The sequence below is a fragment of the Mesoplodon bidens genome, assembly GCF_964165515.1.
Source record: "Mesoplodon bidens genome assembly, chromosome: 1".
Taxonomy (NCBI): domain Eukaryota; kingdom Metazoa; phylum Chordata; class Mammalia; order Artiodactyla; family Ziphiidae; genus Mesoplodon; species Mesoplodon bidens.
In genome coordinates this window covers 69,174,195-69,199,422 of record NC_138176.1, presented here as the reverse complement: position 1 = coordinate 69,199,422, position 25,228 = coordinate 69,174,195, and the positions used below count along the sequence as shown (strand labels likewise).

At 44.5% G+C, this 25,228-nt stretch overlaps 1 protein-coding gene across 5 annotated transcripts; it reads right to left on the bottom strand.

Moving 5' to 3' along the window:
• Positions 1 to 1,244: 1,244 nt before the first annotated feature.
• Positions 1,245 to 25,155, bottom strand: ZBTB49 (zinc finger and BTB domain containing 49). Of its 5 annotated transcripts, XM_081247951.1 has the most exons (9): positions 24,329 to 25,155; positions 21,901 to 22,020; positions 19,423 to 19,593; positions 16,330 to 17,498; positions 13,182 to 13,228; positions 7,055 to 7,128; positions 5,494 to 5,576; positions 5,241 to 5,402; positions 1,245 to 2,288 (listed from the first exon to the last, which is right to left on the bottom strand). In XM_081247951.1, exons 2-9 carry the CDS (start codon positions 21,972 to 21,974, stop codon positions 1,624 to 1,626), a joined length of 2,445 nt encoding a protein of 814 aa, XP_081104077.1. In that variant the 5' UTR covers positions 21,975 to 22,020; positions 24,329 to 25,155; the 3' UTR covers positions 1,245 to 1,623. The 5 variants fall into 5 exon arrangements, with proteins under 5 accessions (XP_081104077.1, XP_081104080.1, XP_081104079.1 ...); XM_081247954.1 differs by lacking the exon at positions 21,901 to 22,020; XM_081247953.1 differs by lacking the exon at positions 21,901 to 22,020 and having other exon boundaries at positions 25,050 to 25,155.
• Between the last annotated feature and the right edge of the window lie 73 nt (positions 25,156 to 25,228).

Below are 25,228 nucleotides of genomic sequence, written 5' to 3'. Positions count from 1 at the left end.
CAGGGCCTCGATCAATGAGGAAGGAGGCCGCACGGACCCCGGGCTCACCAGGAATGAGTTGTGGTAGAAACCAGATGGCTGCTTCTCACCAGCCTGGCTCAGCTCCCCACGTGCAGGAGCAGAGGGCAAGGCTTTACCAGGGAAGCTTGATAAAGAGGCTGGCGGGCGGATCACAGCACGTTGGCCCATGGGGTGCAGCCTGGGAAAGAGGTAGACAGGGACACGAGGGGTGAGGGGCAGTGAGATGAGCTGACCAATGGGCTCCAGGTCCTGGTGGGGACGCAGGGTTGCTGGGACTGGAGTACTAGAGGGAGGAGCTGGAAAGAGGTGGCGGGGATGAGAAAGAGGACAAGCGGGAAGGCAGAGGGCGATGACCGTCCATGTGCGACTACCAGGCATCAAGTTCAGAGCCAGGCGCGGCCCTAGGGAGACCATGGGCCTCAGCTTTACCAGCTGCATGTCCTCGTGCAGGTCGCAGCCCCCCGCGACCTCAGGCTCTTCCATCTTCAGGGCAGCCTTGCGGGACGGCAGCACCCTTAATGGTTGGGAACATCAGGAGCTGAACCTGAATCTGACTTCAGAGCTGACATCCTATTCTGCAACCATGGGTTTTCCATGAAAATCCTCACCTATCCGTGCCTCTCTCGCTTGTCGTATTTTATTTCCGGGCCAGAGCTGATGAGGACGGTATTTGGAGGCATCCTCAAGCATCCTAGTCCTTTGTGCAAGCAGTTCTACAGGCCAGTGACTTCCGCGGCCCACACAGGTAACTGCACTTTCAATGCACTTGCTCTCACTTTGACCTTCCCCCGACAGCGCTACAGACGCGACTCATTGTCCCGCAGAGGCCAGCAGGTCTGCTGGGCGGCTGAGAGACTGGACGCGTTTAGAAGCTCTGTCAGCAACCAGACCCTGGGCAGGTATTTTCAAGTGGACGAGGAGATCATTTGAGCCTTGTAAGAATGCTGAAAGTTATTCATCTCACGCTGCAGAAAAGCAAACCCAGAGAAGGTTCTGGGAGGTTGAGGAGCTTGCCCATGACCTGACCAGGAAGTGGCAGCCAGGACTCAGGCTCTGTTCTGAGGGCTCCCGAAGCCCACTGTCCAAGGCGGCACAAGAACTGAACCTGGCACTTAACCCTGCAGGGTGAGCCCTCGTTGATGTCTCTTTTCATACCACTATGGTCTTTGGGTTAATAAAAATATTTGTGGAAACACAATATTATACAGAAAGGCAACTTTTATTTATTCAAATTAAATTATAGTATGAGTTTCCTATACAAATAAAATCTTTTTGTAAATAAAAATACAAAATGCTACAAATTTCAATCATGTAAAAATGCAAAAATAATATCTGTATTATTATATACATATATTTTCCCTTTACCATGACCAAAATGTACAGTAGTTACACTCAGTTCACACCACATCTGGGAGACGGTCTCTCAAGCCTTCTGGGGTGCAAGAAGTTCAGTCCCTCGTCCACTTCCACGATGTGCCAGGAGGCCTTTCTTCCCACATGCTGGGCTCAAGGCACTTCCGACGACCATCCCCCGTCAGGAGGGACAGAATCTAGCCTCTCGGGCTAAAGCCGCCTCTGATGCTGAGCTGCTGATAGAGGACCTCACTGGTCCAGCTCGCTTTCATTCTGCAGCGTCTTCATCGCCAGCCCCCAGAGGGTCATGCTGGAGAAGAACTGTCCCTCCGAGTTCCTGTACGCAGGGGCGGATGCGCGGCTGCCCAGGGGGTCGGCGCAGTGATGGTCCAGGGCAGCCAGGGACGAGCGGATCGCGGCCATACCGTCGGCTTGCAGCGGCTCCGTGCCAGCCGAGGCCTCCACGTCTGAGTAGCTGTAGGCCTGGTGCTGTGCCTGCGGCACATGAGGCTTGGCGAGCTTGAGGGGACCCAAGCTGAGCTTCTCCTGCTCACTCACTCCATGAGACTGAACCAGGGACCGGAACTTACAGTGGCCGTCAAATTCTGCCACTGAGTCTTCTTCCACTGGGTGGACGGGGATTTTAACAGACACGGGCATCAAAGTCAAGGACACGTCCTGAGAAAAAGAATCCGAGCTCTGAGATTTCTCCAGGTCCGAGGTCTCGATGGCCTGCGTGAGCTCCTCCAGAGCGTCCTGCCCCTGGTCATCGGCCCTGCAGTGCATCTTCTTGTGCCGCCGCAGCACGGCAGAGCGGGTGAAGCACTTGTTGCAGATGTCACATGTGTATGGCTTCTCCCCTGTGTGAGTGCGGACGTGCCTGCGGAGGTCGCCGGATCCACCGAAACATTTTCCTGGGAGAAGAAAAAGGGATCTTTTCAGAGGAGAACATTCTGGAAGGCGTCCCCTCCACCCCTGCTAAACCCCACAGGACTCTGCTTTCACGTGAACTCAGCTGAGCCCTGCTGTCACCTGCTCACTCTGATTCCAGACTCTTCCACTCTTCTCCGGCTGTAGCCCCTCCAACCTGCAGCCTTGGTCTGGGCGTCTCGTGCAAGGGCTCTGGAGCCCCGTCTCCCCGCACAGGAGTGCCCGCTGGGTGGGCCTGGGCGCCTGCCCCGAACGCCCACACTGGGAAACCGCATCAGTTTTGTTCAGATTTTCATAAATCTAACACAGCCAATCTATAGTTTAGAAGCATCTTTTCTGAAGGTACTTATGTATTCAGCTTTTAACATAATTTTACGCATCTTTCTCCAGGTCCTACTTCCTTCCTCTGGGTATAAGCTAGAGGTAGGGGATCTAGTCCCATCGTGAGAGTAGGTTAGAAGATCGGAAGAGAAAAACCAATAAATAACCTTATAGAAGTCATAACACATTTACCAAGGACTGAAACAAACTACACAATTTACATGGACACATATTTTAGAACTTTTCACTTATTCCTATGTCATTATATTTGAATTCTCAGCTATCCAGCCCTGGTCAAGCAACAGTGGGCTATCTGGGCTGCTTCCAACTGTTTGCTACTATACCTGAGGTTCAACTAACATCTTTCTTTTCATTGTTTCCTTAAGATAAATTCTCAGTAGTGGAATTAGTTGGCAAAAGGTGTTAACTATTTTCAGGGTCCTTAACGTGTATAAACTTCAGCCACAGTAGAGTTCCCAGTGAGAGTCGGGATATGGGAGGTGTCTCCCCTCTGCCCTCAAGTCAACACAGGGCAGCCAGGCTCGACGTGTGTCCATTGGGAGGTCACGGTGGGGCGGCGCTTGCCTCCAGGTGTGGGCCTGCAATCCCCCAGAGCACGGAATGTGAGTATGTCCCCAGATGGGAAGTGAGCCAGCCTGGAGCCTAAGAGGACTGCCTAGAGAGGCGACGGGGCGCCAACAGAGAAAGTCTCCTCGGAGGAAACTGCTTTTACAAAACCAAGCGCTAAAGGAAAAAGTCCGGCTGAAAGAAAATGCACCTTTCCATCTTGGAAAAGTACAGCTGAGTGCTGGGGAAGGAGAACAGAGTGGAAGGGAAGGCTGTCTTTAGAAGAAGCATGAAATGCTGGAGAGACAGGGACAGGGACGGGGGAGGGAGGGAAGGAAGGAAGAGGCAGAGAGAGGACCAAGCTTTAAACTTAGCAAAGCTCAGAATGGGAAGCCACCTTAAAACGGAAACTGTCTTTTGAATCCAAGAAAACGAAAACATACATCCACACATAAACTTGTACATGAATGCTCAGAGCAGATTTGCTAAGTGAAATGAAGTCAGTTACAAAAGACCACGTATTACATGATTCCATTTATATGAAATGTCTGCAACAGGCAAATCTATAGGGACCGAGAGTAGATTAAGGGTTACCTCGGGTTGAGGGGAGGGGATGGGGAGTGACTGCTAATGGGTGTGGGGTTTCTTATTTAGGGTGAGGAAAAGGTTCTAAGATTAGATGGTGGTGAGGGTAGCACAACGCTGAATACATCCAAACCGCTGAATCGTTCACTTTAAATGGCTAGATTTTATAGTATGGGATTTATCTCAATGAAGGTGTTATAATGCTTTGAACCTGTCATGTAAGACCATTCCTGCTCCCTTTCTCTCTCCCCCTTTCCCTGAAAGCTGACCTTGTTAGGGTCAGAAACCATGGTCAGTGAGTGGCTGGAGGGGTGGAAACGAAGTGGGGGGAAGAGAGGGTCCTGCTGCACTGCTTTCTCTACAGGGTCTTATCCAGCAGCAGGCCTGGCTGGGGAAGGAAGAGAACAGTGAACCTGAAATCAAGTTCACAGTTGTAATAATAATTTAGAACTGACATTTTAAACTAGTGACTTGAGACTGCAATTGTGATTTAAAGTGATGCAATTTTATCCTTTAATAGTAATGGAGCTGTCGACATTGGTGTCTAGGAGATCTGTACACAGCGTAAGTGGGAGATACAAACAAAGCTGCCTCCCTTTGGTTACATCCCACGCGTCCTGCCCTAATTTAGATACCAACCACAACTAGAACAAGCCACTCCGAGGATGCCCCAATTCCAGGCTCCGCACAGCCTGACTCTGAGCATTTTTCCTATTTGTTCTAAACAGGTAATCGTAAAAATGGTTATTCACTCATTTGCCCACGATTCAATCCACATTGTCAGGGGCACATTTGTGCACATGTGCACACCTGCACCACACATACATACAGGCCCTCCCAGTCCTTCAGAGGTTCCAACACTCTGTTATCACAGGTACCAGGAGACCTAACTTGCAATCCTAGTTTCCTCATCTGTGCAGTGATGTGCCTGGAAACTGAGAGCTGCCAGCCTTCCCTTTCCTTCCTGATGACTTTTCTGAGGTGTCAAATGCCGAAGAAATGCCCTTTGCTTCATGATACACAATATGATCTCAATATGATCTCACAATATGATCTCTCCCTCTTGAGCCTACCGTGTGCCCCCGAGGCCCCAGCAGGCCACCATGCTCTAGCCCCTGCTGCTGCACCCCACGCTCTCCCCCGCTTTTCCAACTGCCAACACTCCACGGGCCCAGACCAGGAGCACAGGGCACCTGGGACTCAGCATCAGTCATCTGTGTAACTGCAGCACCCAGGACAGTTCCTGATACCTTGAAGACACTCAGTAAATGTCTGCTACACAAATGCAGACGAATCAGAGGACCAAGGTGGTTAAGAAACAGCATCACTTCCATTTTACCCATGAAAAAAGGGACGACTTATCTGAGACCCCTAACAGCCCAGGACGGGGTGGGCACAGACCCCGGTGCCCTCCCCACAGGGATGACCAGGTGACCGCGGGTCTGCGGTGGGCGGGAACTTACCACAGGCAGAGCAGCTGTAAGGCCGCTCACCCGTGTGCCGAACTCTGTGCTTTACCAACTTCCTCTGCATGTTAAAAGACTTTCCACACTCATCACAGGTGAAGACTTTATCAGCCGTGTGTGTCTTTTTGTGCTCCTTCAAATTACTGAAGTTACTGAACCCTAGAGAGACCACAACAGGGGTTAAATTGAAGGGCTGAGAACATTTTAATCAGAAATCTTCAAGGAAGAAAAGGGAAACCCTCAGCTATACCTCGACCACAGATGTCACACAAGTGTGGTTTTTCTCCTGAGTGAATAATGATGTGACGCTGGACATCACCAGAGGCTGCAAACCTGTAATGCAATTTGGAAATTCAATTAAGAGCCTTTCTACGTCACTGCAAATCTAATTGCAAGTCGCTGAGGGAGGAGATGGGCTGCTCCCTCTATTACTTCGGAAAGTGATGAGGAGTGGCCTGATTTCATTTCAGAGGTTTTAAAAAAAATGTTTACTTTTTTTCTCTTTTTAAAGGAAAGGAGAAAACGATCCAAGTGTTTTGTTTCTAAAACATTTTTTCTTACCTACTTTCACTAACCTTTCTTCTTCAGAGGTGATCACTAAGTTAGCTTGGGGAGTAATTCCAACCCAACCCCCAGTATGAAGCTCTATGCTCTTTCCTTCCCACCACACTCGAGCAGAATAAGAGGTTGCATTTGGGGGAAGGTGTTGCATAGAGACATGAGTTTAAATGCACGGAGCTCAGAAGGCTCACATTTAAAACACCCTGCAAAACAGGGACCCCAAGCGAAGCGGCAGGGGGCTTATGCTAGGAGGCGCCTCACACAGGCAGTACATGTGACCTGGGCCCTAAACCTGGCCTTTGGTGTTCAGGCAGCTACGGCAGAAAGGGAGACATGTCAGGCTAGGTCGCTTTTACGTCTTTGTTTTCTACCATCTGCAAAGACAACTGTCTTCCTGGAACCAAATCAAGAGTGCTGTCCCATCCTAGCAGAGGACTGTGACTACAGCTGTCCTGTGCCCATCCCACCCCGCCCCCAACTCCCGAGTACGAACTTATCAGGGGCTGAGAACTTGTATGCTCCCAACACAGCATTTAGCACACAGTGGGTGACTAATAAATGCCAAGTGAATGACTGGTTAAACGAATGAAGAAAACACTGTGTGACTGGTATAGTCCTGGTTGTTGCCTGCTGTCCTAAAATGACCAACCAATAGATCACAGAGTACGTGGACTCCCGACCAACACCCCCAGTGAGGGGCGGGGAGTCCACGCTGTAGGCCGGTGTGCCCAGAGGAGGGACCATCTCCTCATACTGCGCTCCACCTCCAGAGGGAGACTGTCACCAAGTCAAGTCTCACTTTGCAAGTCCAAGGCCTCCCCAGCCCTCAGGCTTGCCAGGCCTTCCTGTGGCTGAACTCTTGGCCCTTCACAGGTCTGGGTGCGCAGCTGGGGTGCCTCCTACCACCTCCTCTCCTGATTCCAGGTATTCAGGCTGCGAGTCTCATTACCCCTACCAGATAGTCACCTCCGTGGGGGCCAGTCATCTATTTTAACAGATATTTTTGTAATGAATGGAAATTTTAGCATAAGATAATGTTGTTTCATGTAAAATCACATTTCCTAAGACTTGTGTCCTAGATTCTCTTTCCTTTAATTAACATTTCCATTTCTTTTTGCTATTCTCATGTGTGTCACAAGAAAAGCCAGAGGGTTTGGCTTTACTGTGCTCCTGAGTGACAGTGAGCCCCTACGTGGCTCAGAGATGCCGAGACTGCTCCTGACGTGCGAATGAACAAGCCCAGCACTGACCTCTTCCCGCAGATCTCGCAGATGTATGGTTTCTCCCCAGAATGCCGACGTAAGTGAGTCTGCAAGTTACCCGCCTGTAAAAAAGGAAAAGAAAAAACATGCCAACAGTGAAAAAAAAATTTTAAGAGCACATAAATTCAAAAGGAAAACTGGCAGATTTAGCCAGGTTCCAGTCCAACTTCCAAATGAAGACTCCGGATGCACGACTCAGAAGCAGCCACATGCAAGGAGATCAAGGCCCCCCCCCCTGGTTTTGAGTCAGGAGCAGCCCCGCCCAGCAGTGAGCTGAACAGGGGAGCCTCTCAGCTCTGCTCCACGCCAGCCCCTGGTCCGTCCGCCTCAGGTGTGCACGGTGTTGCCCCCTCTAAAATGGGCCCGACACACTGTGGAGGCTGCTTTAGGGGTCGCTAAGCTTGTGCTGTAAACAGCTCTTGATGTATTTTATTTCATTTTTTTAAAAAACCTGGACCACCTATATGCAACATCATTTGAAAAAAAGGTAGCACTTGTACTTGGTTATTTCAGTATTCATTGTTTCTTCCTGAAAAACAGCTTTTGTTTATAAAGAAAGACATTTCCAAAAAGTATTTCTTCTTGGCAGTACAGTTGTTCTGCCTGACAGGTGGGTCATTTTCACCTTCGTGCAAAAAAGCAAATCAGGAGATTCACAGTAGTCCTTCAGCTGCAGGCCTTTTACGTTTCTAATCTCTGAAACTAGCAGGGCTTTACGAAGAATAACTGATTTAAATGGAGATCACAAAATAGATTTCCATGTACTAATCAACAGGAAATCAATATTAAATTGCCTAAAGTACAGTGAAATTAAACCTGCAAATGCCTCAGATATTACAAAAGCTACTGGCAAATGTTTCAAATTAGGATTTGGAAACACAATCTTCCATTGTTGTAATTTAACACTCTCAATCTGTCATTTCCCAACTTAATTTTTTTATAGTTTTGTTACAAAAAACACTGAATAGGATGACTATATCCAAGGGTAATAATGTTGCAGGCCTTATGCACAAAATTAGCCCAAAAAAGAAAATGAACAGTAATACCCAACTCACAAACTTGGCTATGTAAATTTGCAAATTTGCTATGTATATTTTAAACAAAATGCAAAGATAGTTCATGGTTATAGGTTTGAAGGTGGTTCTGAACCTGTGGACAGGTATAAAGAATGTTGTCTGTAGATTTTATGTTATATAACATAGAAGATTCTTTATGTCTATCAGGCTCTGGGAAACACTAAGTTAGATACTACATTTCAGAATATGATAAATATAGCTTAGGAAAAAACTTGTTTATTTTAGATAATCAAAGAGAAAGAATTTGGCAAAACACTGGGAAATACCCAGCTTTTAACTGAATGACTATTAATAACAGTAATAAAACAGCAAATGTTAACAGCAATAGATATTTGGTCTACTCAGGCCTTTACAAGTACAGTATAACTAAACTACTCCTAGAAATTGGTATTATTATCTCTATTTTCTAGGTGTAAAACTGAGATTCAAATAAATAAATTAGTTGCTCTAGTTACATGATAGGCCAGAAATTAATATTAGTTTGTCTGAGTTTAAACTCTTGTCTTACATGAGGGCGTGCGAGTTTCTGTGAATAAACTAGCTTGTGCTGAATTCAGTATGACAAGCAGTCACTTTGCCATCCAGGAACCAGTTCACTGGAGTTGAGATAATGCACCACCGATGGCTTTAAATCAGTCATTTCCAAGTTTCAGAAAAGCTTGTCATTTAAATAACAATTTGAATAGCACCATCTGCTCAACAGTTAAATTAGATCCCTCTTGTTTCAAGTTATTTTGTAAACTATGTATTATGATTGAAATGCATTCTGATTTGATTCTTAGCAATGCTGTATCTTTCTTTTTTAAATAAAGCATAACAATTACTTGTTTTCAAAGTAAACAAGTAAACAATTACTTTGGTTTTCAAAGTCAACAATTACTTGTTTTCAAACTGAATGATCTTCCACTTAAGATAATAGTACACAACAGTAAAACAAACTTTAAGATGTTTCCTTAGCTATTTAATACTGGACATGTCTAATGAAAGTAATTATCATTCCCCCAAATAAAGGAGCACAAATTAGTCTGATAAATGGTATAAAAGTAGATTAAATAATGGAAAGATTCAGGCAAAAAAACCCAATAATGCGTTCAGATAATTTATACCAAATTACATAGCACAGTGGGGCCCAGATTATTTGCCCTTTAGTCAAGAGTCTTTATTTTTGGTAAACTTTGCTATGCTTTATTACTAATTATACATCTTAGAAATCATCTGTAGTTGGATCCATGAAAACTCCAGTAAGTGCTAATACTAGTAGCCCTCATTTATTAAGAGTTTACTATGAATGGAACACTTTGCTAAGCAGTTGCAAATAGTGTTTCAGTGAGTCATCACAATGTCCTAATAAAGTATAATTCACACATTACAGGAAGTAAACAGAGGCTCTGGGAGGGAAGCAGCCTCAGCCCCTATAGCTGGGATGGAATATTCTGATTCAGCTTTGTCTGTGGACTCAAAAGCTTGTGCTGCTGTTGGGCTAAAAAATATTAGCACAAAAGGAAGTTCCACCCTTTCTAAGTGGATACCATTTTAAATTAGGATGGAGTTGTCAGAATTTTGAAGTGAAAAACTCTGCTGTAGAAAAGAAGTTAACACCTGATTTGTTGAGCAGTTTAAAAAATAAACTCCTTCTAATAGGTACCTGAAACTCAGTATTTAAACATGATCAAACCAAGCAGAGATTCTCTGTCAGAGTACTCTTCTAGTGGCTGTTGATTGTTTATACAAAAAAATAGAGAACCATAAAACTTGAGAGAAAGAGAACTCAGATCTTAAAAGTAATCTAGTTTAGAAGTTTTAAGACTTTGAAACAAAACAAAAAAAGTATAGAGATTAACACAGAGATATCACCTAAAGAACAATGATCATTACATTGATAAAAGGACATTTAACACTGAAAATGTGGGAAATATCACCTCAGAGTTGAAAATATAAAAATTTAAGAAAAGTTCATTAAAATATTCTTATTTTTTGCATTTTCACCATGGATGGGATGACACTTTGCCACCCGTGGCATCGGGCCACATCAGTGCCCTGGAATGTGACTAAGCAGCCTCCTACGGGATACTGTATCCCGTCAGTCATGCCCTGGACACAACACAGGAGCTGCTGGGAGGGCACCGAGCCTCTCAGAACCTGTCCTTCTGCAGCAGCTGCTCAGTGTTTCTATTCTGCCTCCTTGGAGAGACAAAGCAACTCCATTCCTCTCCCCAAAGACAGCCAAATATACACTGTTTCCCTTTTCCTGTTTCTCATGTGACAGGCACTCCAGATCTGTCACTATCTTAGTTTTCTCCCCTGGATGCATCAAATGGCCCAGGTTCTCCTCCACACGGGAGACACGTGGCTCCAAATGGAGCCTCATTCATACTCTAAAGTACTGCGTGACTCTCACTTGCTGAGATCCAGGCCCATACAGTGTCCAGCATTATATTAATACGTGCATAGTTTGTTGTCACAATCTAGGCTTATCACAGCTTTTTAAAGCTGAGGTCTCAAACTGCTTGCTGACTCATAATTAAGGTTGTGGCTGACCTTTTTTTTTAAAAAAAGACTAACACTACGAAATACTACACAGCATAAAAGATTAATTCTTATTGGTAGGTCTGTTTTCTAAATCTTCCAGAAAGGAAAATATTTCCAGTCCATTGTAACCACACATACTCCAGTTCGTATGAGAAATGAAGGACAGGTTACTGAGTATCCGTGTGTAAACGCCACCACTGCTCTCTCCACCTGGAATGCCAGAGACTCTAGGCTGATCAATGACTCCCTGTCTTCAGTGCCCACCCCTCCCCCGCCAGCTTTCAGGTAGAAATGACTACTCTCTTCTTCATATTGTTGCCTATACAAGTGTCACGGCACTTGCAGTGTTTCATTGTGCTTTATCAGTTTATACAACTGTTTCTTCCTCTAAACACAAAGCTAATTGAAGCCTTACTTGTCTTTGTGCCCTAGCACATAGCAGAGCTTATTCACAAAATTTCATTACTTCATTATGAAATAAAACAGCGATATACATCTGTAAACTATAACTATACATAACTTTATAGTCATAAAAATCTGGTAAACATACAGACACCAACACAGAAGAGGAGGATTTCTGTAGCGTCTATCAGACAGGGCTGCCCTTGGTGGGACTCGAGAGGGAAAGTGTAGGACAAGGTCTGAAGCCATGGACAGGGCTGCCATCCAAACCACTGTATTAAAAAGTACCAACACTCAAGCCCCAGCCCCAACCAACAGAGTCAGAATCTCTGAGGGTGAGCCCCGGCATTAACGCCAGGAGAGAGAAGGCTGAAGGCAGACTCGATGCTTGAATGGCTGGGTACACTTTATTTGGTTAGCACTGAAGAGTCAAGGAAGGGTTCCAAGCAAGAAAAGGACAGAACCTAAATTATCACAATGTAAACGTATAAAGGACTTTCATGTCCATTTTTTCATTTAATTCTAATAGTCCCATGAGGTGGTATTATCCCTATTTTTAAGAATTAGAAAAATGAGGCCCAGAGTAGAGATTGCTAACTATTAATGGTCATTAATCCAGGTTTTACACTTTCCCACTACACCAAAGTAGAAAGGTTAAAATGGTGGGATGTGGGGTGGAGAAAGTGCACCTTAGGAAGACTGGTCTACAAGAGCAGAGAGGACAGAGAGGAGAGAAGGAAGGTGATGGCAACAGGAGGGACTAGTGACATGTCCTGAGGGCTCACTGTGAGCCAGGTGTGATGCTGATCATCTCATGAACCACTGACTCCTCACACACCATGGGGGTCAGGGGTCGCACACCCTTGTTCTATAGATAAGAAAGCTGAGTGCCAAATGGTTAGGTAGCTTGTCCAAGGTCAGAGCAGTAAACCAGAGGCTGGATCCAAATCCAGACTGTCTGGCTCTAGAGGCCAAGCTCTGACTCCCAGGTGAGGCTGGTAGGAAGAAGCACAGCCCTCAAGTAGAGAGGCAGGTAGAGCAACGACCCCTCCACTCAGTTCAGCAGAAGCTTACTGAACACTTGGTGGGTGCACAGACCCTGCCTGGACTAGTAATACACAGGAACACGTTAGGATGAGGTGAATCACTGCCTGCAGCCAGTAGGAAGAGTGAGAAGTAATTAGATGGCAGGTCTGGGTGTGTGGGAGACTGATGAAGGGTAAACTGGAAGAGCTGGCTCCGTGGGGATGTGACAAAAGCAGGGGCCACGCTCCTGCTGTTCCCGTGCTCCGCGGGGCCACGCTGCCCTACTCTCTCCACATTAGAGGGCTCGAGTCCTCCGTTGAGGCCCAGCCCCAAGGTCCTTCCCCAGTAAGACAGCATTTGCACACGCTGTTACTCCAGGATTAACATGCGTGTGTAAAAAACAGTTGTGGGGTGACTGCTTCCTCTGCAGGACTGTGCACTGGGCCCCTGCGAGAAGCTTCTGGAATGCCAATGCCCGGCACGTGGTGGGGAAGAGTTACCTTCCATTTCAGAAGGAAAAGCAGGATCCCACAGCCATTCTATCATGTTCAAAATTTTCTCTAGAACATTCAATCTCTAGGTTTCTCTATGTCTAGTGCCCAGATAGTACAGAGCCCATAGGAGGACACAACACATGCCAGCTGAGTGAGAGAATACATGTGTAATGGTAGTGAAAGCAGGGAACGAAATGTGTTTGGTCTTTTCTCCAACATCCTAACATCTAGTGTCTCAGTAGGAATAAGGACATTTGTCTTGGATCCAGCCCAGCACAATCTGCAGCCCCCAATATGGTTTACAGCACTTGTAGAAGAAAAGAAATATACTAGAAATGAACCCATCCTTAATGGGGGAAAAAGGTATTGTGAGAGTTCACACACTTATAAAAATGGTATTTTCTGCCCAATGAACTAGAAATTTCTTTTCTTGAAAATTATTTTTTCTTGACTTAGTCTGAAGTCTTTTAAGTTACAGATATCATCAGAGGCTTCTCTCCCAAGTCCAAAAGTATGTCTTATCTGTAATAAAAATAAACACTGGGTTTCAGGTTTCCAATTATTAACAATAAATAAAAGTATTCCCACCTGAGAGAAATGTTTCCCACAAATGTTACATTCAAAAGGTTTCTCACCTAAAACAAAACAAAACAACAACTTGTAAAACCATGAGTAACACCTGCAGGATAGTTTTCTGTTTAAAATGTTTAAGCTGTCTCTTTGGTCCTACCTTTCAAACCACAGCATTACATACTTCATCATCAGAGTATGAAAATGGGGAGCCTCTGTCCTCATCCTCATCCTCTCTCTCGCCCTTAGATGATAGGCAGAGATGATAAAAGTGAAATCTATATTTACTTTTCTCTAAAAAATTAAATTGTTCTCCAAATTTACACCTGTGTTGAAATCAAACGTATTTATCTGCGTTCAAACCATATTTAGGCTTTGGACACAGACTTTTCCTTCAGTTGAAAATCAAATGTGAGTTTTCTGGCTGAACAGCATGAACCTGGCCACCCGTCCTCAGCCTGACTCCTGCAATGACCACCGATTCCTAACAGAACCAGGGTGACTCATTCACACCACACGAGGTATGAACCTGGGACAGCCCAAAGCAGAGCGGGATTTCCTGAGAGTGTGATGGGAAAAATCCCCCCCCACACACTGCCTTTCAGCCTTGGTTGAAACGTGCTGACAGGGGAAAAGAAGATTCCATTATGAGACATGTTCCCTTACTGACTGCTTGGCCCCCTCTGATTTCAGCAACTCTGAATAATTACACTTTGGTACAGAATAGATGGAGAGAATGGACTCTACTACAAAGAAACCACAGCAGTTCTGAAGACAGTCTCTAGAAAATGATCTGTTTAAAAACATACTTCAGGTACTGCCTTTAACACCTCTAGAACCCTAATAAACAGACTGTGAAGACCAAGAACCTTCCATTTTTCCCACTCCCCTCAAATCAAGTGCTTTCATTAAGAGCCTTTTAAAAAAATAACACAAATGTTTCCCTTCCTACTGTATTGCTGGGGTGTGCCAGCTTTATGGGCTTCTGCTAAGGTACTTTTATTTTGATCTTTTCCTAAAAACTGTTTAATGGCTTCCTCAAGGATAAGGGGGGAGCTTCTGACCCCAACTACAGTTGACCCTTGGACAACAGGGTTTTAACTGCACAGGTCCACTCATACATGGATTTTTTTCAATAGTAAATATTACAGTACTACATGATGGAAGTTGGCTGAGTCTGCAGATGTGGCGGAACCAGTACATGGAGGACCAACTATAAGTTAGACTAGGATTTTCGACTGCTCAGAGGGTCAGCGCCCTTCAGCCCTGCGTTGTTCAAGGGTCAACTGTAATTATGATATTATAGATGCCGTATCTTGGACTACATTTATGTCTGAAGTTATGGGGATAATAGATGTTACGTTAAAGTCCGCCCTATGAGATATGAGAGTCTGAAAAAAGAGATCACTAGTTCCTAAGACCCTTAAGTGACGAGGGTTAACAACCCTACTCCAGTGGTTCTCAAACTTTTTGTTCTCAGGACCTCTTTACGCTCTTAACAACGGAGGACCCTAAAGAGATTTTGTTCACATGGGTCATATTTGGCAGTATAATCCATATTAGAAATCAAAACTGAGTGATTTTTGAAACAGATGACTAGACATTTCTCACTGGCCACCAGAGTGAAGGCCTCATCACAGATCCTGCAGTCTTTAGCCGACTCCACTGTACACTTGTGGGAGAAGGAGAAGGAAAAGGCAAGGAGCATCCTACATTATGATACAAATAGTTTTGGCCTCAATGACCCCCTGAAAGGGTTCCCCAGATCATAGTTTGAGAACTGCTGCCCTTCTCAATATATTTATGTCCCAGGAAGCAGCTGTGCCATATAACTGTATGACTACTATTATCCAAAGATGTTCTTGCAAAATAAACAATTCTTGTTTCCTTTAAAGCTAAATAGGTAAGTTTCTCAAATAAAAATTATAGTGAGGATTAGGTTCCAGAAAATTACAGAATGACCTAAATTAAGTTTTTACAGGGCAAAACTGAGTCAATGATACTGTTTTCATATGGAGTAATAATAATGACAGTATTTTATATTCAAATACACCAAAATTTATAAAGGGCTTTCATAAATATTAATTCAGTCTCAACAGTGCAATGAGGTAGTCAACACCTTAGCAAACAGGGACTCAAAAGTGGTAACAGGACATCACATCAATGGTCACAATTACACAAGTACCTTGAAAAGCAGTTACTTTAGAAGGATCCTATAACATATTCCTTCTCATGCCTCTAAGATAATTGCCATTAATTTGTAATGTGTACTAGAGTCATCATGGTTAAATGCAGGAAGGAAAGTAATATATGTATTATATTACATAATGTATATATACTGTATAACACTTTCTTTTAAAGCTTTTGGAAAAAATAAACATTTTGGAAAGGGGAGGTATGAATTACATGAACTAAGGTATGAATTAAGGTAACAAAACTTTGAAAATTCAATGTTCAGACGGAAGGATTTTCATTTGAAAATACCAAATGGTTAAAGCTGATCCTTATTAAAAAATTTGCCTGGGCTTCCCTGGTGGCGCAGTGGTTGAGAGTCCACCTGACAGTGCAGGGGACACGGGTTCGTGCCCCGGTTGGGGAAGATCCCACATGCCGCTGAGCGGCTGGGCTCGTGAGCCATGGCCGCTGAGCCTGCGCGTCCGGAGCCTGTGCTCCGCAACGGGAGAGGCCACAACAGTGAGAGGCCCGCGTACCGCAAAAAAAAAAAAAAAAAAAAATTTGCCTCTTGCCTCTCAAATCACAATTTTTTAAATCTGATATTCAAATTACCTTCCAAAGCTTTCAGGATTACTCAAACTAAATTACTTCAGTCTGAATTAACCTACATTATGCTTTTAAAAAATAAACAATCTAATTCTAAAGAGAGAACTAAATATTGCTTATCTGTTTTAGAATTAATTTGAAAATCTGAGTGCATCAAAATAATCTGCCATACTTTAGAGATGGAAAGTTTCCCATATACAACCGCAATTAAAATTAAAATGAAAAGTGTACCATCCTTTTAAACTGGCTCTATGAAAGCATTTACAGAACTGAAGATTATTCTTTAAAAGGCATCATCAAAAATATAAAATAAAAAATAGCTAACACTCTTTGATTTTTTGGGTAAATATCAATGACGTCATCAAGCAATAGCAAAACTTCTTACAAAAACAGGAGCTGATCGTCTGCATTATTTCCTTTCCTTTTGCCTGCGGGGACCGAATCAGTGTACCTGTATGAGACCGTTTGTGAAGCTCCAAATTGCTGGGATGTTTAAAAGGTTTTCCACACAATTCACATGCATACTGTCTCTGAGACTGAAGTGTCTGGGATTGGTCTTCCAGGACCGCAGTGTCTTCGGGCCTCTCCATCTCATTCATGCAATTAAAATTCTCAGAACTGATGAGTTCTTCACTTTCTTTTTCTTCAGCACTTTGGCTGTTAACTTTCTCTACACTATGGTCACTGGCAGATTCTATCCTCTCGGTTAACCTGTCATCTGATTTGGGTTCAGATGGCTGCTCTGCAGATTTCTGTGACTTCAGGAAATTTAGCTTCTTAAGGTGAATGGCCTTCTTGAGCCTCATCTGTCTGGTAGGTTGTTGGCTTGCATTGTCTGGCTCAGGGCCTGGGGGAGGTTCACTCAAAGGCTGGGCCAGGAAGTTGGAAGGCAAGTGCTCGGAGGACTCCAGGACACACTCGGCGTGACCAACAGCACAGGGCTGGTGTTCCGCGACATGAAGGTCTGAAGATGTGCTGAAAGTGAAAGGCTGCTTGATTATTCTCTCATGACTGGGACAGGTGGCTTGTTTATAGTACTGCTTACTGTACAAGTTTCTGAGCTTGTAGTAATAGTTTGGCTGTTTGAAAGGCAGTTCTGTGCAGCTGCCATCTAATGTATCAGGGGCTTGTTTTGAGGTTTCAGCTGTGGAAGTATGAAGACCAACTGAGGGTGGGGCATGAGAATGTGATTCATCCACAACTCTATCCTGCTGAACACCTGCTGAGCACTCCTGCAGCAAATGAGGGGCGTAGTTTTCACTGATAACACAGTTAGCGTCAGGAGTCAAAGCACTTTGCAGGGAGAATGTACTGTGACAAGGCAGGCTGGGTGGCTGGTCTACACCGGCTGACTTTAAGAATGTGTGACACAGATTCAGAACATTCTGAACTTGCAAACACTGTGCCGTGTCCAGCATGACTTGTATATTGTCTTGGTTAAGATCCAGATGCGATGTGTACATGAAGTCCAGGATCTGCCCGATGCCGCTTACATTTTTAATATCCAAGTGAAAAACATCATTCTTCTGACCTGAAGAATTCTGAAAGAGGCTCCTGATAAAAGAAAGGATACCTGCTTACAGTGTTAACAGTTCATACATTCTGATAGCTTTTTTAAATAAATAATATTCATGTTAATATTCAAAATTACTATCCTTCTATAAATGCCAAGATTTTAAAATTAAGTATGCTTTAATCCTTTAAAAGGTTTTGGCAAGTCATCCAATAAAGCAATTAGGATGCACTGAATTAGTGTGTTGAATATCCAAACTTCCAAGGAAATCTCAACATAAAATTTTGAAATATACTCATTGTTCTTTTTTTCAAAATGCAATTATCCAAATGTATTACTAATTGCAGAGTATAGAAAACTAAAGAACACACATTTTTCAATATTTTGTGTTTAGTCTGACATAGTACATATCAGACCATAAAACACGTACAAAAATATTTCCATATCTGTCTTAAAAACATCTGAAAATAAAAATAGCTATAATAAACCAACCCTAGATATACACTCATTTTTTAAAATTTCAATTTGTTAATTGTGGCAAAATACACATATCAAACACTTGACTATGGTTCATATGATAAATTCAGTGGCATTAAGTACATTCACATTGTTGTACAACCATCACTACTCACCACTTCCAGCACCTTTTCAACATCCCAAACAGAAACTCTATACCCGTGAAACAATAACTCCCATTATCCCCATCCCCTCAGCCCCTGGAAACCACCATTCTGCTCTCTGTCTCTAGGAATCTGACTACTCTAGGTACTTGATAGATACTCATTTTTTAAGCGGTAATTTATCTGGCTGTCGGATGTTTCTCAGCAACCCAGTGGTCCATAAACCAGCAGTGAGAGAGCCCTATAAGTTAATGGGGGAAAAAGGCACCATAAAGCCCAGGCACTTTGTCCTGGGCACAAGTCAAGTTCACAGGTGAATGAATTTGTCGCATGTAAAACTACCAAGTTGAGTCAGGTAAATTGTCTTGCAAGTTTGTTAAAGACGTTTTGTCAAATGCAATCACCTGCATCCCCCAAACAGCCTTCAGTTCTGTTCTAACATGTACTTAAGGAAAGTACACATCAGAAGTAGAGTGGGGAAAACTCAAAATAGCCAATGTATCACAACATCTAAACCTAACTGTTCTATGAAAACAGAACAGGCAAAGACCAAGTAGGGGACCATTTTGCACACGGGCAAAAAGTGCTGCCTACCTCAGTGAGCCAATCCACTATAATACAACTTGTAGCATATATGACAGCTGGGATTTAATTTGATGATTCGGGATTATCAAGGAATGAGTAAATCCTGTTCCATATGTTGTTTACTAGAGCAGTAAAATAGTATGAATTTTAGGGGAAAAAAGGTACTGAAAAAGAAGCTTTAGTGCTTAAAGAGAGATAAATCTAGTTAATCAGAAAATGTACATAGAATACTTAATCTAATGTTAAAAATAAATGAAATACTATTGCTTGATATTATTATTTATAAGTAAATCTTTCACTGAGGCAAAAATGATTACAGGGGTAAGTAAATTGAGTTCAAACCTGTTTTCTTAGAATAGTCAAATGAGAAACAAAAACTAAAATGTTTTAATAAAAAAAATTAGCATATAGAATGCTCTCTGATTTATCACAGAAATGTTCTTACCGGAAATTCTATTCCTCAATCTTTTTATCCTGAAAGGATAAGAAATGTATACAGAAGACGGACATTAATTGGAACTATTAAAATCAAAGACAAAGTGCCAAAATAGTTTCAAGTGCCCCAAATATATTTTAGTTAAAAGGCTCTTTCCCTCTCAGGTTACCCTAAATATTCAATACAAAAGCAAAAAACCCACAGTGTGCTACAAAAGATAAGGAGAGTGAAATCCAAGGAGAAAATAAAATTTAGTCAAAATAGTTCCATTCTAGAAGAGCTTTCTCTCCGTACAATTGGAAGAACAAAGTCTAAAATATGTACCTAAAGTACTGGCTGAAAGCTGCTAGAACATTCTTATGTGCTTTAAAGCAGACTCCTTTCACCACCAACATACAGTCACAAAGCAGGCCTTGAATACGCTGCTCGTGCAGCTGCTGGAGGAGATGGCAGCTGTGAGTAGCAACTGGGTCCATGCTCCACCATCCAGGAGACCTAGGACAAAGGACATGGATAAGTTGTGATTCCTGACGCCATCACCAGAAATCAAATGGCACCCAAACCCAGTGGCTGACCTGTGCTTCACTGTCATGATTCCCTGTCACAACAGTTTAAAAAAACGAGCAAAAAACACAGCTTCTGAAGCATCTAGACCAATGCTGTTCAGCAGAACCATCAGCAGTGATGGACGTGTTCCTTATCTGCACTGCTCCATACAGCAGCCGTGAGCCACACAGGGCCGCTGAACACTGGGAATGCGGCGAGTACGACCGAGGAACTGAACATGTAATGTAATTTATACTTAAATAGTCACCATATTTGGCAGTGCAAATCCAGAATATGACCATGCTAATACTACATGCACGTCTCTCATTTCTACTTAGATTACTTCAATGAAAAAGTATACATATATAAACACTTATGAGGTTGGGAAATGGCCAACTGGATAAGATGAAATCAATACTTATTGAGCAGCTGTATATGGGGCATTGAAGTAGAAGTTGAGGAAAATTACAAGCCTATTTGGGGAGATAAGACACAAGCCAAAATAAATGAACACACACCATAAGATGGCAATAAGAGAGGTACCGCAAGGCAGCACCTCCATCCATTCGTCCCTCCAGCCTCTCTGACAAGGCAAGTATTTAGCAGAGACCTGAGGAAGGAATGGGAATGAGCCGGGGCTCCTGGAACAGAAACACTGGCAATCATGAAGCCTGAGCCGGAGCTGAGTGGGCAGCTGAAGCCAAGGGAGAGGGAGGACCTGACACCAGGGGGAGGGGAGAGGCAGGGAGGGGAAGGACAAGCAGAGGGCCAGACCACGTAGAGCCTTGCAGGGCCTTTTAAGAACCTTGACTTTGACTCTGAATGTGACGGAAGCCATTATATGGATACAGAAAATTCATCACTCAACATCTACTTACTGACTCCTCTGTGCCAGGCTCAAGGGCTAAAGCAAAACACCCAGGTCCCCACCCCCATGAAGCTTACATTCTAGGGGAGGAAACACACACACAAGTACATGACAATGAAGCCAAACAGTCTGAGCTAGATACTTTATGAGTTAAGACACGGGCTCTGACGATGAGGAGCTCAGTCTAGTAAGAGATGGTTTTTGGAAGAGGAAAAGTGGGGAGAAATGGAGTCAGATTGAGATGAGACTGTGGAAGTTAAAATGGCAGTTTGGTAGTAAAAACTAAAAAGCCATTACCTGCTTTATTTGCTTTCATTCTCAATACATAAGCATTACTGAAAAAGTCACTAAACCATGAAGGCAAAATCTTTTTAACATGGCCTCTACTTTTATTGTTATTATTATTATTATTATTAGGCTTACTTCCTATTAATCCCAGGTGTGCCCTCCAAAATAAACCACCTGCAGCTCCCCAAACAAGCTGTGTTCCTGGCCAGTTTTGGACCCCTAGCCCACTACTCACTAGCTATACGACTGGGCAAATGACTTCTCTGTGTCCTACTTTCCTCATCCTATCTCACAGTTATTGAGATAATTGTGAGAACACATGTGAACATTTAAAATAGCTCCTGGCATGTATTAAATATTCAACTCATGTTATCTAGGAGGAACACCTAGAGAGCCAGTTAAAATGCAGAGTCCTGGGGCCGAGGCATCTGCACTGTACGCATCCAGGTAATTCTGAAGCAGGTGGACTGCAGACTTCTGCCTTGCTCTCTTCTCAAAAGTCTCTGGTTCTGATACTTCCTGTCCTGGGAATACTTTATTGACAAATGACTCTCCCACCTTCCAGATAACGCCCACTCTCTGAACAGGGTTTGGCTGAGCTGTCACCTGCTCCTGAAGTCTTTCCGGCCACGTTTCTTCTTCCCCACCGTTCCCTGCTCAAGTCTGACTTTGGGGTCACATCTGTGCGATCTTACCGCATAAATACTTCAGTAAGATATCCTGTCATTATGTCCTATCACCTGTGTCTCCAACTCTGCCGTGAGTTCTGAAGGTACCATCTTATCCACCTTCACCTGGCACACAGCAGATACTCAACCACTAAAATGCACGCTAGCTGATCTCTGCTGCTGGTTAGTAACGTTTTCTATTTCTTTGTTTTCTATTTGTTTCTTTTCAACTCCGTCTACATTCCCCACAACAGTGCTTCTGAATCCTTTCCATTCTCTTCATTCTCACCACGTCTGTCTCCCTCTTCCATAAAAATGACTGTGACCCTGACTTCACTAAGGTTGATTCCATGAATGACTTACTATACCCTGAGTGCCTTTAAATTCCTTTTGTGATTCCACATTTTCCCCTCACCCCCCCAATCCCTTCACCTCAAAGGATGAAGTGTGCCTTCTCCTTCCAAAGCTAACTTCCCTTCTCCTCCCCCTCTAGGACTCTGCTTCATCACCCCTTTCAGTGCTCCACTCTGTCCTCCACTGGCTCACCAGTCCCTGTAAACATGCCAAGATGGCCCCGTGTTGAAAAAAGCAAAGCAAAACAAAACAGGACAACAAACCTTTCCCCCAGGTATATCTAGTCATCACAGGCACCCCACACACACACGTTTGAAAGAGCAAGCTACACACCCTACTTTCTCACCACTCCTTTTTTCACCTTACAACCTGCTGCCCTTCTCACTGTGCTGAAACAGACTCCCCACAGTGGCCTGCCCTCAGTCCCTTCCCCCCAAGCTTTCCCACAACAGGTGGTGGTGCAGCCTGCCCACCTCCACTGTGGAACTCCTCCTGCCCAGAAGGCTCCCGGTTCTCCATGTCCCTGATCTGTCCCATCTCCAGGCTGCACTTTTTCCCCTGTGGGCCCCCCACACGTTAATGTCCCTTAAGATCCAGCACCTGGGCCCTCTTCTCTTTCCCGTCACCATCATATCTATTCTTGGCTTTCACCTGTTCAGAGCAGACAATTCCTAAATTTGAAACTCCAGCTTCAGCCACCAGTTCCAAATGTCCAGCTTTCTGCTGAACATCTCCAACCGTATGACCCTTCAACTCAGAATCTCCAAATCTCACCTCCCATCATCTCACCTCCTGGTTCCTAAGCCCTGGAGCCCATGCTCTTACGTCCATGAGAAAAAGGACATTAAAAACACAACATAGAACCTTCCTCCAAAGACTTAAATGTTAAAATACAGCAAATATTCTGAATCTATATTAGACATTCTCTAGCTATAGAGAAGTGACATGCAAAGTTATGAACCATTCCACAGTTTACTTTGACTATAAAAATTGTAACTATTCTATATTACTTAGTATAGTTCTCTAATTGCTTCATGATGTCAATCCTGTGCCTCCCCAATAAGATTATAAAAAACTCCAGAAAACGAATTTGCATCTTGTATTTCTTATGTGTTCTATGAATAACAGCTATGAATAATGTATCATGTACCTAGTAACAATAATAACAACAAATATTTATCAAATGTTTCCTCTATGCCAGGCAGTATTTGAAGCTCTTTACACATATTAACTCATTTAATCCTCAGAATAACTGTAAAATAGATACTACATACTATTAGCTTCATTTTACAGATGAGGACAATGAGGCATTTGGTGGATAAAAGAGGTCCACAACTTCTCGACCCTCTTCCCAAGGGGAAGTGGGATCTAGGTCTCCTCTCCTTGAATCTGAACAGCCTTTACCTTAATCAACAGAACAGGTAAAAGGAAGGGTGTAAAGTTGTGCCCATTTCTGGGCCCAAGCCCTACAAGCCGAACGCTTCCACCTTTCATGTTTTGGACACTGCCTCTGGAAGGCCTGAGTCAACAGCAGGACTGTAAGACACCCAGCTGGAGAGAGCACATGGCGCAGAAGGGCTCAGCTGAGCCCAGCCTTCCAGCCATTCCTTCCCAGGTACCAGATATGGGAGCAAAGCCACAATGAATGCTCCACACCAGCCCTTCCAGCTGATCACCACTCCCAGTCCATACCATATGGAGCTGAAGAACCACCCAGCACGGCCCTGCCTGAATTCCTGACCCACAAAACCGTGAGATAAAAGTTTTTAAGTCACCATGTTTTGGGATAGTTTGTCACACAGCAATAGATAACCTGAACAGAGTTACAGAGGACAAACACAGCTAATAAGTAATAGGTAATCAATAAGGCACAGAATTGGAATTTAAACCCAGGGAATCTGACTCCAAAGTCCACGTGCTTAACCACTTCTCCAAGTTACATGCAATAGCTCAAAGGCCTTCCTTAGAATAAGTCAGTAGCCTCTTCAGTCTACTACCTATACCTGACTGTCCAGGTGACCCCAGAGATAAGCACCAAATTAAAGCACAGCACATATGAGGATGAACATGTGCAACACAGGCCTTGTGTTGTGATACAAGAAGCACGGGGCTCTCTATATATGTGCAGCTAACTCACTTTGTCACAAGGTAAAAAAATTCTTCTGTCTTGTTGATCAGCATATCGCTGGTACCTAGAAGAGTGCCTTAGACACAGTAGGTGCTCAATACATGGTTTCAGGATGGATGGAGACTCTGGGCCTCAGTTTTTTCCTCTGTGAAAGTGGAGGGGTTCCCCCATTGAGTCAGATAATCTCTAAGGTATCCTCCTGTTCTAAATGCTACAAATCTATACCAAGATAGTATAGATTACTATCTTGCTGACACCTTGACCTTGGATTTCTAGTTCCCAGAACTGTGAGAAAATAAATGTCTACTGTTCAGGCTGCGGTATTTTGTTATAGCAGCCCTCACATACACCCTCTGTTCCATTCCCAACCCTGCTCACCTCCAGAATGAAAGCCTCCTTACAGCCCCACTCTAGGCCTAATGCTTCTCACAATTCTGTTCAAACCCCGTTCAACCTTCATTCACTCATTGAAGCAACACACAGTCTCCACCGCTGTGTGCGCGACCTGTCTTAAGGGCTGAGAAGAGCAGCCAAGCGATTAAGCCGCAGGCACTCTGAGTGCTTTACATTCACCAACTCATGAAATCCTACAAGAACCCCACCACGTAGGAACCGTTATTACACCCGTTTTACAGACGCGGAACCGAGGCACGGAGAGGTCTTACGCCAGTGGGGCTGGGGGGGCTAGGAGCTCTGTAGTCTTAAGCACTATTATCAACTACAGCGTGATGCAGCGAGCCGGGGCGGGGAGGGACCCGCTTCTTCCCGCGGGCGGTGCCCGGGCGGCCGGCAGCGACGAGCCGGAGGAGGCCGGGAGGGGACGCGGGTGGGGTTTCCATGCCGAGGGAGCTGCACGAAGGGGAAGGCCCCGCTCGAGGCCCCGGACCGGTCTTCGTCTCTGAGCCAGAGCACCGCGCAGCCGCGGCTTAACACGCCTGACCCGGCAGCTCCACTGACCCTCGCGGTGCCCGGAGATGCGAGGGCGGCGGTGGTTCCATGCCCTGCCCGGCCCTTGGGAACCCGGCCGGGGTTCCGGGATGCTCCCACCGCGCCGGACCCGCACGCCCTCGCGAGGCCGGCCTCCTGGCCCGGCGCCCACCTTCCCCTCGGAGGCCGCTCCCCGCCCCGCCGCCTTCTCTTCTCTTGCCGCCGCAGCCGCCCTCAGCGCCGCTCGCCGGGTTCCGCCGGCAGCCGAACCACCCAGACAACGCCCCCTCAGCCAGCAGGATCCGCCTCCGGCTTCCGGTTGCGTCACTTCCGCCACGAGGTGTGGCCGCG